General features: G+C 42.7%; 1 protein-coding gene across 3 annotated transcripts in view; it reads left to right on the forward strand.

The window, feature by feature from the left end:
• Positions 1-15229, forward strand: part of mtbp (MDM2 binding protein) — a 99562-nt gene that overhangs the window by 7266 nt on the left and 77067 nt on the right. For all 3 annotated transcript variants that reach the window (XM_072261090.1, XM_072261107.1, XM_072261100.1), the window contains exons 2-3: positions 5683-5766; positions 11499-11572. In XM_072261090.1, coding sequence (XP_072117191.1) covers positions 5683-5766; positions 11499-11572 — 158 coding nt within the window. The remainder of the gene's footprint in view (positions 1-5682; positions 5767-11498; positions 11573-15229) is intronic.

Below are 15229 nucleotides of genomic sequence, written 5' to 3' on the forward strand. Positions count from 1 at the left end.
CAATGCAAGAAGCATCAGGAACAAAGGTGATGAACTGAGAGCTTGGATACATACATGGAATTATGATGTAGTGGCCATTACGGAGACTTGGCTGGCACCAGGGCAGGAATGGATTCTCAATATTCCTGGATTTCAGTGCTTTAAAAGGGATAGAGAGGGCAGAAAAAGGGGAGGAGGGATTGAGTTTAAGAGTCGCGATGTAATGATGCAGCTCTATAAAACTCTGGTTAGGCCACACCTGGAGTACTGTGTCCAGTTCTGGTCACCTCACTATAGGAAGGATGTGGAAGCATTGGAAAGAGTACAGAGGAGATTTACCAGGATGCTGCCTGGTTTAGAGAGTATGGGTTATGATCAGAGATTAAGGGAGCTAAGGCTTTATTCTTTGGAGAGAAGGAGGATGAGAGGAGACATGATAGAGGTGTACAAGATAATAAGAGGAATAGAGTGGATAGCCAGCGCCTCTTCCCCAGGGCACCACTGCTCAATACAAGAGGACATGGCTTTAAGGTAAGAGGTGGGAAGTTCAAGGGGGATATTAGAGGAAGGTTTTTTACTCAGAGAGTGGTTGGTGTGTGGAATGCACTGCCTGAGTCAGTGGCGGAGGCAGATACAATAGTGAAGTTTAAGAGACTACTAGACAGGTATATGGAGGAATTTAAGGTGGGGGCTTATATGGGAGGCAGGGTTTGAGGGTCGGCACAACATTGTGGGCCGAAGGGCCTGTACTGTGCTGTACTATTCTATGTTCTATGTTAAACTCAGGGTTACTTCCAAAAACATGTGTTAGTCAGTGCAGGTATAGGATGATAGTACAGATGGTGGCGAAGGGCGACAGTTGATACTACAGATGAATGAGTGGCTGAGGAACTGGTGCAGGGGGCAGGGTTTCAGATTTCTGGATCTTTGGGATCTCATCAGGAGAAGGTGTAACTTATACAAAAATGACAGTTACACCTGAACCCGAGGGGGACCAGTATCCTTGCAGACAGGTTTGCTAGAGCTGTTGGGGGGAGTTTAAACTGAAATCGCAGGGGAATGGGAACCAGAGTGATAGGTCTGAGGATGGGGCAGTTGGTATACATTTTAATGCAGTGTGTAGTGATATTATCAGGAAGGATGGGTAGATGACTGGGCAAAATTGCAGTCAGTCAGACAAGGTGAAGCATAACATAGGGGCAAAATCAAAATGAGTAATGAGCACAGGATTGAAGGTGTTAAATTTGAGTGCACGCAGTATACGGAATAAGGTAGATGATCTTATAACGCAGTTTGAGATTGGCAGGTATGACATTGTGTGCATCACTGAGACGTGGCTGACAGAAGATCATAGTTCGAAGCTTAACATCCAAGGACACACCTTGTATTGAAAAGACAAGCAGGTCTGAAGAGGGGATGGGGTGGCTGTGTCGGTAAAAAATGAAATCAAATCCTTAGAAGGAAGTGACATAGGATCAGAAGATGTAGAATATTGTGGGTAGAGTTAAGAAACTGCAGGGTAAAAAGACATTGATGGGAGTTATGTACAGGCTTCTGAATAGTAGCCAGGACGTGGGATATAAATTACAACAAGAGCTAAAAAAAAAAAGCATGTAAAAAGGGCACTGTTAGGCTAATCATGGAGGATTTCAACATGCAGGTGGATTGGAGAAAATCTGATTAGTGCTGGATTCCAAGGGAAGGAATTTGTAGAATGCCTTAGAGATGCCTTTTTAGAGCAGCTTGTGATTGAGGCCACTAGGGGAAAGGCAATTCTGGATTGTGTGTTGTGTAATGAACCAGATTTGATATGGGAGCTTAAGATAAAGGGACCCTTGGGAGGCAGTGATCATGATATGATAGAATTCGAATTGAATTGAATTAACTTTATTTCTTAGATCCTTCACATACGTGAGGAGTAAAAATCTTTACGTTACTTCTCCGTCTGAATGTGCAAATTACAGATTCTAGTATAGTATCAATCTGATGGCCTGGTGAAGAAGCTATCCCGGAGCCTGTTGGCCCTGGCTTTAAAGCTGCGGTATTTCTCCCGGGTGGTAGCAAATGGAACAGTTTGTGGTTGGAGTTACCCTGAAGATTGAGAGGGAGAAGATAAAGTGAGCTGTATCAGTAACACAGTGGAGTTAATGGAATTACAGAGGTATGAGAGAGGAGCTGGCCAAAATTGTTGAGAAGGAGACACTAGCAGGGATGATGGCCAGACAGTAATGGCTGGAGTTTCTGGATACGTAGATACATCCCAAAGGTGTAGAGGTATTTTAAAGAGAGGATGAAGCAACTGTGGCTGACAAGGGAAGTCAAAGACATCATAAAAGCAAAAAGGAGAGCATAAAACACGGCAAAAATTAGTGAGAAGTTAGAGGATTGTGAAGCTTTTAAAAACAAATAGGCAATTAAAAGAAATAATACAAGGAGAAAACAATATCAAAGAGTATACCAAAAGTTTTTTCAGATATATAAAGGGTAATAGAAACGCACGAATGGTGAATGGATATTGGACCGCTGGAAAAGTAGTAATGGAGGATGAAGAAATGGTGGATAAACTTTAAGTATTTTGTGTCGGTCTTCACTGTGAAAGACACTGGCAGTATTCCAGAAATCTGAGAGTGTCAGGTGGCAGAAGTGAATGTAGTTGCTATCACTAAGGAGAAGGTGCTTGGGAAGCTCAGAGGTTTGAAGGGCAATAAATCACCTGGACCAGATGGACTACATCCTGGAGTTCTGAAGGAGGTAGCTGAAGAGATTGTGGAGGCTTCAGTAATGATCTTTCAAGATCCACTAGATTGTGGAATGGTTCTGGAGGTCTAGAAAATTGCAAATGTCACTCCACCTTAAGAAGGGAGGGAGGCAGAAGAAAGGAAATTATAGGCCAGTTAGCCTGACTACAGTAGTTGGAGTCCTTTACTGAGGTTGTTGCTTAAGGGTTATTGGAAGAGCATGCTAGTTTTAGATTCCCCTACCCTGAAGTAAACACCATGATTATCTACCCTATCCATGATCCTCAACATTTAAAAAACCTCTATAAGGCCACTCCCGAGTGCTTAGCCTCCTTCACTCCAGGGAAACAGTCGCAAATTACTGATGAGTCAGCTTATAGGAAATACAATAGTAAACAAATCTCTAAAGCAGGGGTTCCCAACCTGGGATCCTTGGACCCCTCAGTTAATGGTAAGGCTCCTTGGCATAAAAAAATTTGGGAATCCCTGCTCTAAAGGTTTCCAGCTTTGCATTCATATCCTTAGAGGAGTGAAACTTGAGTGTTTATGAGTAATAGGCTCCTTCATGAGGTTTTAAGCATTAGATCTAAACAGGTTTTCTAAACTGAAGCATTCATCTCCTCTACGGTACAAACTGAGTAAATGATCTGCCAGTATTTTGCAGATGAGCCAGGGAGGCCTGATTAATCATCAACTCCCATTGCTGTTTGTGGGACTCTGTGCATATTTCTCTTCCCTTTTGCTCATCACAACTGCGGCTGTGTTTTAGACAGGACTATATTGGGAAGAAAAAGCTTTGCAATGCCCTGGAATTATGAATTGTGATGCATAAATATGAGTTCTTTCTGTCCATTAGCTATGATCAAATCTTAAGAAAAAGTCACAGTATTATTAAGTTATTGTACAACAGTTTCTCCAGGTCAGATTTGGAACACTGTACTATTCTTCTCCCCAACCTAACAGGTGAAACAGGAGTCATGGAAAAAAACAGAGGAGATTTAAATTTGTTTGGAGACCTTGGAGTACAATTGGAAAGATATTTGAACAAATCAATTATGGAGTCTTTGAGGACATCCGTCTTATGTGAATGCATATCTAGGTTAGGAATTAGAAATCTGCTGTTGCTCTGTTCAATATGAGGCTGTGATATGGAGAAAGAAAGATACTTCACTGATGCTGTCTGTTACTTGTTCTTTGAATGCTTTTGGTAAATGGAAAATACATTAGGATGGATAAGTCCCCGGGGCCTGAGGAATATTCCCCAGGCTGCTCCACGAGGCGAGGGAAAAGATTGCTGAGCCTCTGGCTAAGATCTTTATGTCCTCGTTGTCCACGGGAATGGTACCGGAGGATTGGAGGGAGGCGAATGTTGTCCCCTTGTTCAAAATGTAGTAGGGATAATCCGGGTGATTATAGACCAGTGAGCCTTATGTCTGTGGTGGGAAAGCTGTTGGAAAAGATTCTTAGGGATAGGATCTATGGGCATTTAGAGAATCACGGTCTGATCAGGGACAGTCAGCATGGCTTTGTGAAGGGCAGATCGTGTCTAACAAGCCTGATAGAGTTCTTTGAGGAGGTGACCAGGCATATAGATGAGGGTAGTGCAGTGGATGTGATCTACATAGATTTTAGTAAGGCATTTGACAAGGTTCCTCACGGTAGGCTTATTCAGAAAGTCAGAAGGCATGGGATCCAGGGAAGTTTGGCCAGGTGGATTCAGAATTGGCTCGCCTGCAGAAAGCAGTCGTGGAGGGAGTACATTTGGATTGGAGGATTGTGACTAGTGGCGTCCCACAAAGATCGGTTCTGGGACCTCTACTTTTCGTGATTTTTATTAACGACCTGGATGTGAGGGTAGAAGGGTGGGTTGGCAAGTTTGTAGACGATACAAAGGTTGGTGGTGTTATGGATAGTGTAGAGGATTGTCAAAGAGTGCAGAGGATTGATAGGATGCAGAAGTGGGCTGAGAAGTGGCAGATGGAGTTCAACCCAGAGAAGTGTGAGGTGGTACACTTGGACAAACTCCAAGGCAGAGTACAAAGTAAATGGCAGGATACTTGGTAGTGTGGAGGAGCAGAGGGATCTGGGGGTACACGTCCACAGATCCCTGAAAGTTGTCTCACATGTAGATACGGTAGTTAAGAAAGCTTATGGGGTGTTAGCTTTCATAAGTCGAGGGATAGAGTTTAAGAGTCGCGAGGTAATGATGCAGCTCTATAAAACTCTGGTTAGGCCACACTTGGAGTACTGTGTCCAGTTCTGGTCGTCTCACTATAGGAAGAATGTGGAAGCTTTGGAAAGGGTACAGAGGAGACTTACCAGGATGCTGCCTGGTTTAGAGTGTATGGATTATGATCAGAGATTAAGGGAGCTAGGGCTTTACTCTTTGGACAGAAGGAGGATGAGAGGAGACATGATAGAGGTATACAAGATATTAAGAGGAATAGATAGAGTGGATAGCCAACGCCTCTTCCCCAGGGCACCACTGCTCAATACAAGAGGACATGGCTTTAAGGTAAGGGGTGGGAAGTTCAAGGGGGATATTAGAGGAAGGTTTTTTACTCAGAGAGTGGTTGGTGCATGGAATGCACTGCCTGAGTCAATGGTGGAGGCAGATACACTAGTGAAACTTAAGAGACTACTAGACAGGTATATGGAGAAATTTAAGGTGGGAGTTTATATGGGAGGCAGGGTTTAAGGGTCGGCACAACATTGTGGGCCAAAGGGCCTGTACTGTGCTGTACTATTCTATGTATCTATGTAAAATAATATTCTGTCTTTGCTATTCATTAAATTTTGCTTCAAATTTGCAATCCATTTCCAGAAAATACTATGGAGAAATATAGGTGTGAGATAATTCTGCCTGCTTCCATTAGTGATGAACAATGGTGTTGTGGTCATTGTGTCTGATTTTCCTGTTTGTTTGCATGTGACTGATTTCTTTAACATTATTCTTGTGTAACAGGGCTGACTGCCATTAAATGCATTTACGAGTTCCTGAGAAAAAGCTGCCATGCTTCAACAAGTTCAAGACTAACTACCCTTCCAGGTAATACATTTTAATAACTGTAATACATTTTTTGTAACTGTAAAATTGTGGACACCTCCACATTAATCATTAGCATTATTGACCTTGTATCTTGTAAGTACTGTACTGCGGGTAGCACAGTGGCATAGGGGTTAGTGCAATCGCCTTGCTGTGCTTGCTATCACTGACTGTGGTTTGATTCCTGTCACCGTCTGTAAGGAGTCTGCATGTTCTCCCTGTGATGGCATGGGTTTCCTCCAGGTGCTTCGGTTTCTTCCCACATTCCAAAGATGTACAGTATAGTTAGGGCTAAGTTCTGGACATGCTATATTGGTTCTGGAAGTGTGGTGACACTTGCGAGCTGTCTCCAGCACAATCCTTGCTGATTTGCTTTGATGCAAATGACATATTTCACTATGTTTTGATATTTTGATTTACATGTGAAAAATAAAGCCCATCTTCATCTTCAACCTTCAAAGTCAATGTTTTCCAGTTAACATGTTTTTAACCTGAACATTTATCTGAAATTAAGTCTTGCTCGGTGACTGATATACAGTTGATTTTCTAAGATTCACCTATGAAGTTATTTAAAAGCATTGTGCAACCTTGTCCCTTCAAATGTTCTGTTGTCTAATTCATCAAGTGCCATGGTTTCCCAGTGGAATGGAGAACTTGTGGAATCGCTTGGATCCAAAGCATCTGAAGCTTTGTCAGTGGTTTTATTCATTTATTTGTTAATTTTTAGATGTGGTGCTGTGCTGGTTTTCTTTTATTGTCTTTGAGATATTGGAGGTGACCCACCTCCTTGAAGTCTTGCAGTCCTAATGATGAATATATTTCCACACTGCTACTCATCTGGAAGTCAAGTCTTTCGACCCAGTGACAGTGAAGTATGAACAATATTCTTCCAAGACAGAATGGTGTTCAGTTCAGAGGGAACCCAGTGGATTGTGGTTTCCTCATGATCCTATTGTCATTCTCCTTCTTGATGAAGAGGTTGTCAGTTTAGGAGGTACTGTTAGAGTAGCCTAGTTAGAAAACTGCAATGCACCTAAATTAAACTTGAGCTTATTGTCATGAGCACAAGAATCTGTATACACAGAATTAATGAAAAACTTACTTGTAGCTGTATCACAGCACATGGCATTAGAGACATACCATTCGCAAGGAAAAGATAAGTTAAACATGAATAAGAAAGATTACAATAAGAACAAAAGAAAACAGGCTAGTGTAGTGCAAGGTGGTCACAGTGTTGCTGTACTGAGATAGTGATTAAGGTTGTGAAAATTAGTTCAAGAATGGAATGACTGAAGACAAGTAACTGTCCTTTAACCTGGTACTTTGGGGCTCGTGTGCTTCCTGCTCAAAGGTAGCTGCAAGAAGATGGCATGAGCCAGTTCATGACCAGTCCATCACCTGAGGGAGGATAGTAAATAGTAATCAAGAGGTGTTTCCTTTCCCATCTTTGACCTGTTGCCATTAGTTGGGAATCAATGCTAAGGACTTACAGAGATTTTCCATATCTGGCATACATTTATTATAGAATCATAGAAATTCGCAGCACATTCCAGGTCCTTCGGTCCACAACGTTGTGCTGACCAGTGAACTACTCTAGAAACTGCCTAGTATTACCCTGCCACATAGCCCTCCATTATTCTAAGCTCCATGTACCTATCTAAGAGTCTCTTAAAAGACCCTATTGTATTCCACCTCAATCACTGTCGCGGACAGTGCATTCCACACACCCACCACTCTGTTTAAAAAAAAAACTTACCTCTGACATCCCCTTTGTACCTACTTCCAAGTACCTTAAAACTATGCCTTCTCATGTTAGCCATTTCTGCCCTGGGAAAAAAACTCTCTGGCTATCCACACGATCAATGCCTCTCATTATCTTATACACCCTTCATCATGTTGGCACTTGTGGTGGGACAGGATTTATCCCAGGTTGTGATGGAAGTATTTTTTAAGGTTTCCCTGAGTCTGATCATGTCAAGCATTGCTGTAGGATTGTTTAGACAGCAGGCCCCAGATATTTATACCTAGGACTTTGGTATTTCACAACAAAATCTCATCTGTTGACCTATCTTCAATCTCATCATTCTTATCTAGTCTGACCCATACACCACTCCAGACGCGCTGCAACATGATTGATATTAAATCACAACAAGATGTGTTTTTATATAATGGTCATCGTTAGTGAGGCATTTTATTTTAAATATTGCAGAACCTTGACCAAATTTAAATTCCAGTGTTATATCATGGGATTTGAAAATCGACTCACTGATGATTCTGGGTTTATAAATCCAAACAAATGTCTGGGCTGCTCCTCTAACCACTCCACCACCACAGTTGTATGTTCCATTTGTAGTCACTATCTAGCCACATGGTCACTCACTGAGTGAACAGTAAGTTCTAGCTATGATTTCTAGGCTGTGCTGGGTCAAGTGATCTGGGTGAGGGGTGGTTTTGAAATGCTCATTTTTGTTTTTAAGATTTTCCACATTCTCCGTTTCTCTGTAATTTTGGGAAACTTTTTTCAGCACTTCTTTAATTCCAACCTCATGTCAGAATCAGAATCAGGTTTGTTATCACTGGCATGTATCGTGAAATTTGTTAACTTAGCAGCAGCAATTCAATGCAATACATAATATAGAAGGAAATAAATAAACAAACTACAGTATGCAGGTATTGAATAGATTAAAAGTCGTGCATAAAACCAGAAATAATATATATTAAAAAAGTGAGGTAGTGTCCAAAGATTCAGTGTCCATTTAGGAATTCGATGGCAGAGGGGAAGAAGCTGAGTGTGTGCATTCAGGCTTCTGTACCTCCTACCTGATGGTAACAGTGAGAAAAGGGCATGCCCTGGGTGCTGGAAGTCCTTAATAATGGATGCTGCCTTTCTGAGACACCGCTCCTTGAAGATGTCCTGGGTACTTTGTAGGCTTGTACCCAAGATGGAGCCGACTAAATTTATGGCACTCTACAGCTTCTGTTGGTCCTGTGCAGTAGCCCCCAGCATACCAGACAGTGATGTAGTCAGTCAGAATGCTGTGCACGGTACATCTATAGAAGTTTTTCAGTGTATTTGTTGACATACCAAATCTCTTCAAACTCCTAATGAAGTATAGTCGATGTCTTGCCTTCTTTATAACTGCATGGACATGTTGGGACCAGGTTAGCTCCTCAGAGATCTTGACACCCAAGAACTTGAAACTGCTCACTCTCTTCCACTTCTGATCCCTCTATGAGGATATGTATGTGTTCCATATATGTTAAATGCTGAGCTATAGTCGATGAACAGCATCCTGACGTAGGTGTTTGTGTTATCCAGGTGGTCTAAAGCCTTGTGAAGAACTAATGAGATTGTATCTACTATTGACCTAATGTGGCAATAGGCAAATTGCAATGAGTCCAGGTCCTTACTGAGGCAGGAGTTCAACTGTGAGTGATATGGGGCAATACTTATTAAGGCAGCTGACATTATTCTTAGGCATTGGTACAATTGTTGCCTTTTTGAAGCAAGTGGGAACTTCCACCCGTAGCAGTGAAAGGTTGAAAATGTCCTTGACTACTCCCGCCAGTTGGTTGGCACAGGTATTCAGGCCCTTACAAGGTACTCCCTTGGGACTTCCTGCCTTGTGAGGGTTCACTCTCTTTAAAGACAGCCTAACATCGGATTCTGATACAGAGATCACAGGGTCATCAGGTGCAGCAGGGATCTTCACAGCTGTAGTTATATTCTCCCTTTCAAAGAGGGCATAGAAGGCATTTAGTTCATCTGGTAGTGAAGCATCACTGCCATTCATGCTACTGGGTTTTGCTTTGTGGAAAGTAATGTCTTGTAAATCCCACCAGAGTTGACATACATCTGATGTGGCCTCCAACTTCGTTTGAAATTGTCCTTTCGCCCTTGAAATAGCCCTCCGCTAATCATACCTGGTTTTCTGGTACAGGCCTGGGTTGCCAGACTTGCATGCCACAGCTCTAGCCTTCAGCAGACGACGTACCTCCTGGTTCATCCATGGCTTTTGGTTTGGCAATGTACAACAAGTCTTTATAGGCACACACTCATCCACACAGGTTTTAATGAAGTCGGTAACAACTGCAGCATACTCATCCAGGTTTGAAGATGAATCCCTGAATACAGTCCAGTCCACTGATTCAAAGCAGTCCTGTAAGCGCTCCTGTGCTTCCCTTGTCCATACCTTCTTGGTCCTCACTACTGGTGCTGCAGTCTTCGGTTTCTGCCTGTACTCAGGGAGTAGAAGTACAGCCAGGTGACCAAACTTCCTGGAGTGAGGGCATGGTGGGCATTCTTGATAGTGGTGTGGCAATGGTCCAGTATGTTGTTTCCTCTAGTATTGCAAGTGATCAGTTGATAGTAATTACTTAGTGATTTTTTTCAGACTGGCCTGTTTAAAATCCCCCAAATGATGGTGAAGGTGTTAGGGTGTGCAGTTTCCTGCATGTTGATCCCATTGCTCAGATCATCTAAAGCCTGATTGACATTGGCCTGAGGCGGAATGTATTCTGCTACCAAAAGGATCCCAGTAGGTAAAAAGGACGGCACTTAACTGCTAGATATTCCAGTTCTGGTGAGCAGAATTGGGACAGCACTGAGCTATTTGTGCACCAAGAGTTGATAATGAGGCATACTCCTTCATTTCTGCTTTTGAAAGACTCTATAGATCTATCTTGACGTGTATAGTAAAACTGTCAGTCTGAATCGCTGCATCTGGTATGGAAGGGGTTAATCAGGATTCTGTGAAACAAAGGACACGCGCGGTCCCTGTGACCCTCTGATTCAGCACCCTAGCTCTGAGATCATCGATTTTATTCACCAGAGACTGCAAATGTAAATGTCTAGTTTACATTGCTGTGTCATTGGCTACTGGTCTTCCAGTAACCAGTGCCCCAAGCATTGAACTTCTTTCTCTAAACTTCTACCTTCCCCTCCTCCTTCTTAAAACTTACTTCTGTGTAAGAGCCGTAGAGCATGGAAACTGATCCTTCTGACCACTGAGTCTGCTCCAAGTATCCATTAACATTAATCCTACACTAACTCCATTCTATTTTCTTCACATTCCAACAAATCTCCCCAGGTTCTACCCCTAACCTACACACTGGGCAATCTACAGTGGCCACTGTCGTGCACCTGTTTGGAAGGTGGGAGTAAACTTGCATGGTCACAAGAAGAGCATGCAAATTCCACATCTGAATTGAGATAAGTCCCAGTAATTGGTGCTGTGGGACAGTGGCTCTCGTCTGCACATTCCATACCGTCTTGGTCCTCACTACTGGTGCTGCAGTCTTCAGTTTCTGCCTATACTCACAGAGTAGAAGTACAGCCAGTTGATCAGACTTCCTGAAGTGAGGGCATAGAAGGGCCCTCACTTCACGTTGTTTCTGCTATCACTTGGTCCATTTAGGCTTTGTGTTATGGATGACGGCCATAGAAATTGACCAGGGTGAAACTACTGCTGAAAGTGGAGAGATAAATTAAACAGTTTCTCAGAAATTCCTCACATTCGTCACACATTATTTCTAGTCGGTCAGTTAAAATAATTTTAATTTTCTTTTCTTTCCCGTTGCAGTTTATCCTGTTTTGTGTCCAACTTTTTTTCCCATAAATTTTGTCTTTTCTGACCTTGTTTTTAACATGATGGTTACTTCAGACATCGTTGTTTTACATTACAATCAATTAGTATTCAAACTGTTTGTTGTAAACTCTGTTTAATCTTTTTCAGCCTGCTCAATAACTGGAACTCCAGTCGCACAAAAATGGTTCTTTGCAATTCAAGCAATCCATGGCTTTTCACAGGTGAGGAAGGCTGGAAACCTGGAGGCATGGGAGAGTGTTATTGCGAATATAGGACGATAAATCACAGGGAACATGATTTCTCATTGAGCCAATATGGATTGATTGGGCCGAAGTGGCCTCCTCTTTGTCATTAGGAAATATGAAATGAATAGCTGTGTATGGTGCCTCTATTTTCAGAAAATATATCAACAGCACAATAGGTGCATGTACTGTATTCATTTAAAATGATGAGAACATAATTAAAGAAAATAAATCTAAATAAGCAGTACTAAAGTTGAGAATGTTTAAAATGCATCAAATGTTCCATTTTCCTCTAAAAGTGATGATACGGGATAGATGTGGTCTTAAAATTGATGGAATAGTAATGGGTGGGTTTGGCCTTGAGAAGCAAGCATCTTTAGAATATCAGCTTCCCACTGTTCTTATGCATCTTTGTAACTGACTGTTTCTCTGATCATGATTTCTTGTTGGTAGAAGATCAAATTGATAGAACGAAATAAGCGAAATAAAACCAAATTTACCTAAGGTGGCATGAAGGTGGGGCACTGGGGGATTTTTCTGCCCCAATTTGTGTGGTTGTGATGAAGATGACATTGTTGACATTTACTATGAACCTGACAAGAACTGCTGGAGCCTGCACCTTGGTAGATAAAAGTGAGAATTGCTGTTAGTGAATCCTTGCTGCACCACTGAAGACCTTACAGAGGGAATCATCTCAAAGGATGAGATCTTCAAATGTTGATGCACTATTCTTTTTGTTTTAAAACCCCTGAGAAAAAATAATCCCTTATATGAGTGCTACTGTGTTTTTAATGGCATACATAGTTATTGCTGACTAACTTATTTGGCCTTGAGAAACTGTTTTTATGTTTCTGAAAAACGAAAACCATTGTAATTGCAGAGGCAGAAAATCTGAAACAAAGACAGAAAATACTGGGAAGACTAAGCAGATCAGGCAGCAGCTTTAGAAAGAGAAAACTATCAATCTTTCAATTCTGTGATCCTTCAGTTCTGACAAAGGATGGCAATCCTGCAGTGCTGATGTTTTTTTCCCACAAATGTTTGCTGAGCTAAGTCATTCTGGCATTTCTGCTTTCATTAATATTTCTGGAATCGGTTTACTCCCTTCTGTGTTTATTTCATAGGCTTTCAAATATAATTTTAAAAAAATGTTTGGATCACAATCTTACCCCAGATTACAAATACCCATGTAGGGTAATGTAATGGGTGACGGATGACACATATTGTTCGTAATAGAAACTGATCTACACAATTCACAAACACCGTCATTGAATTGTTGTGTTCACGTTAAGAGACAGTGTCTGATGTAATGGAAGTAAAGGGCCACGGCTTCCTCCTCCTTTCCTTGTCTCAATAAGCCCCGTCAGCAGTGCCACCAGCAGACTCATGGCCAGGGTTCTGAACCAGATAATGCCGGGTCTTTGTTTCTACCATGCATGCTTCAGTACAAATGCTAAGAAGTCCCGGCCGCCATGCAGCTTCAACGTGCCAGCACATCGAGACATCGGAGGTCTGTGAACACCATGAGTTTCAGCTGCCAGGGTTGTCTATTGCTCAGTGCGAACACCCTTTCAAGTGAAAGTGCTGCCAGCATCGCCCACTTATTATAAGGCAGACCTTGATGGACACGACACCTTATGCTCTGTTCAATGAACAACACTACACATTGGACTTTTTGTCTTGACTAAAGTTGCTAAACCTCTGCTCGGCCCAAATTTCCTGTGCACCAAAGGACTGTTAGTAGCTCTTAAGAACTGCCAACTTGCGGACACAAAGGACTTTGGGTTGTTACCCTGTATCCCCACATGTGAAATCAATTGCCTAATAGGCAAATTCCCAAAACTTACCAAACCCACATTCTCTACTACAATCACAAAGCTTGGGGTTGAGCACCACATTTCCACAACTGGCTTGCTGGTCCACGCCCATGTACATAGACTGGATCCAGAAAAGTTGGCCAGTGTGATGGCTGAGTTTGCTAACATGGAAATGCTTGGCATTGTATGCAGGTTGAATAGCCCTTGGGCTTCACCCCTCCACATGGTCTGTAAGCCCGATGGTGGTTGCTGTCCATGCAGCAATTACAACTGCGTTAATGAGGCCATCTCCCCCAATCGTTACCTGGTCCCACATATTCGAGGCTTTTCAGCATGGTTAGCTGGGAGGATAATTTTTTTCTAAAGTGGACTTAATCAGGGACTACCATCAGGTGCCTGTGTGCACCGAGGGCACTCCAAGAACTGCTGTTATAACCCCATTTGGCCTATTTGAGCTTCTATGCATGCCATTTGGACTGAAAAATGCAGATTTTCCAGTGATTCATGGACTCTGTGTTAAAAGAATTAGATTTTCTTTTTATTTACCTAGATGAATACTAATCGCCAGCTCATCCAAAACCGAGCACTTACATATCTCTGTACGCTTTTCAAGTGCTTAAGCCAACCCAAGCTAATCATTAACCCCACCAGTTCGGCTTGTCTGCTATTGACTTTGTCGGCCACTGCATCTCCATAGAAGGCGCAACACCCTCTGCCATCAAAAGTCATGGCTATAATGGACTTTACACTGCCCCGTACTACCAAGACACTGCAAGAGATTTTAGGGAAAGTGAATTTCTATCACTGTTTCATTCGTGAGCCGCTGAACTTATGCTTTCCATGTCTAGTGCCCTTAAAGCTAGTGCCCCTAACCACATGCTTGAGTGGTCAGTGGATATGACCACAGCTCACTTGGTGATGACAGCGAAGAGCTCTTTCAAGTATGACCCCATTGGTGCACCCTCGCCCCATTGCACCTATAGACATCACTACTGACATCTCAAACTAGGCTGTGGTTGTGGTGCTTACCATGGTGGACTATACCAGCACATGGCCAGAGGTTGTCCCTCTAGCGTCAATGACAGCTGCGGATGTGGCTCGGGCATTCATCAATTCCTAGGTTGCTCGGTTCGGCATTGCATCTGATATTTCTTCCCTGCAATTCCCAATTCAAGTCCAACCTTTGGGCCGTAGTTGCTCAGAATCTGGGTGTAAAATTGTGTATCACCCACAGTCCAATAGCCTGTGCAAGCAGTTTCACTGTTCCTTAAAGGCTGCTCTGAGGGTCTCCCTGATGGACAAGTCTTGGCACAAATGTCTTCCGTGGGTCCTGTGGGGCTCAGAACGGCTCCAAAAGAGGACCTGCGGTCTTCCGCAGCTGAGTTGGTGTATGGGCAGCAACTCTGGGTGCCGGGTGATTTTATTCTGAACCCACGGCCACCTGCTTGGCATCTCAGCAGCATTGCGTCCTCCTCAGTAAACTCAATCCTTCTATACTTAGTCCTTTCTCCAATCACGGTGTACAACACTCTTGGGTTCCTGTTGACCCGTGGTCTACCTTGTTCATTTTTGTCCGCTGTGATGCACATTAACACCCCCTTAAGCCCCCTGACGATGGCCCGTTCCATGTTTTGGGGCAAAAAGGCTTTTAACTGTAAACGGGAAGGGTAAAGTTGAATGTAAAATTCAAATTTAATTGTCATTCTACCATACATGAATATCCCAAATGAGACAGTGTTACTCCAGGGCCAAGGTGCAAAACACAGTACCAACAGCCACACACAGCACAAGGCACATATAATGATATAAGATACCTGTA

The sequence above is a fragment of the Mobula birostris genome, chromosome 1, assembly GCF_030028105.1.
Source record: "Mobula birostris isolate sMobBir1 chromosome 1, sMobBir1.hap1, whole genome shotgun sequence".
NCBI lineage: Eukaryota > Metazoa > Chordata > Chondrichthyes > Myliobatiformes > Myliobatidae > Mobula > Mobula birostris.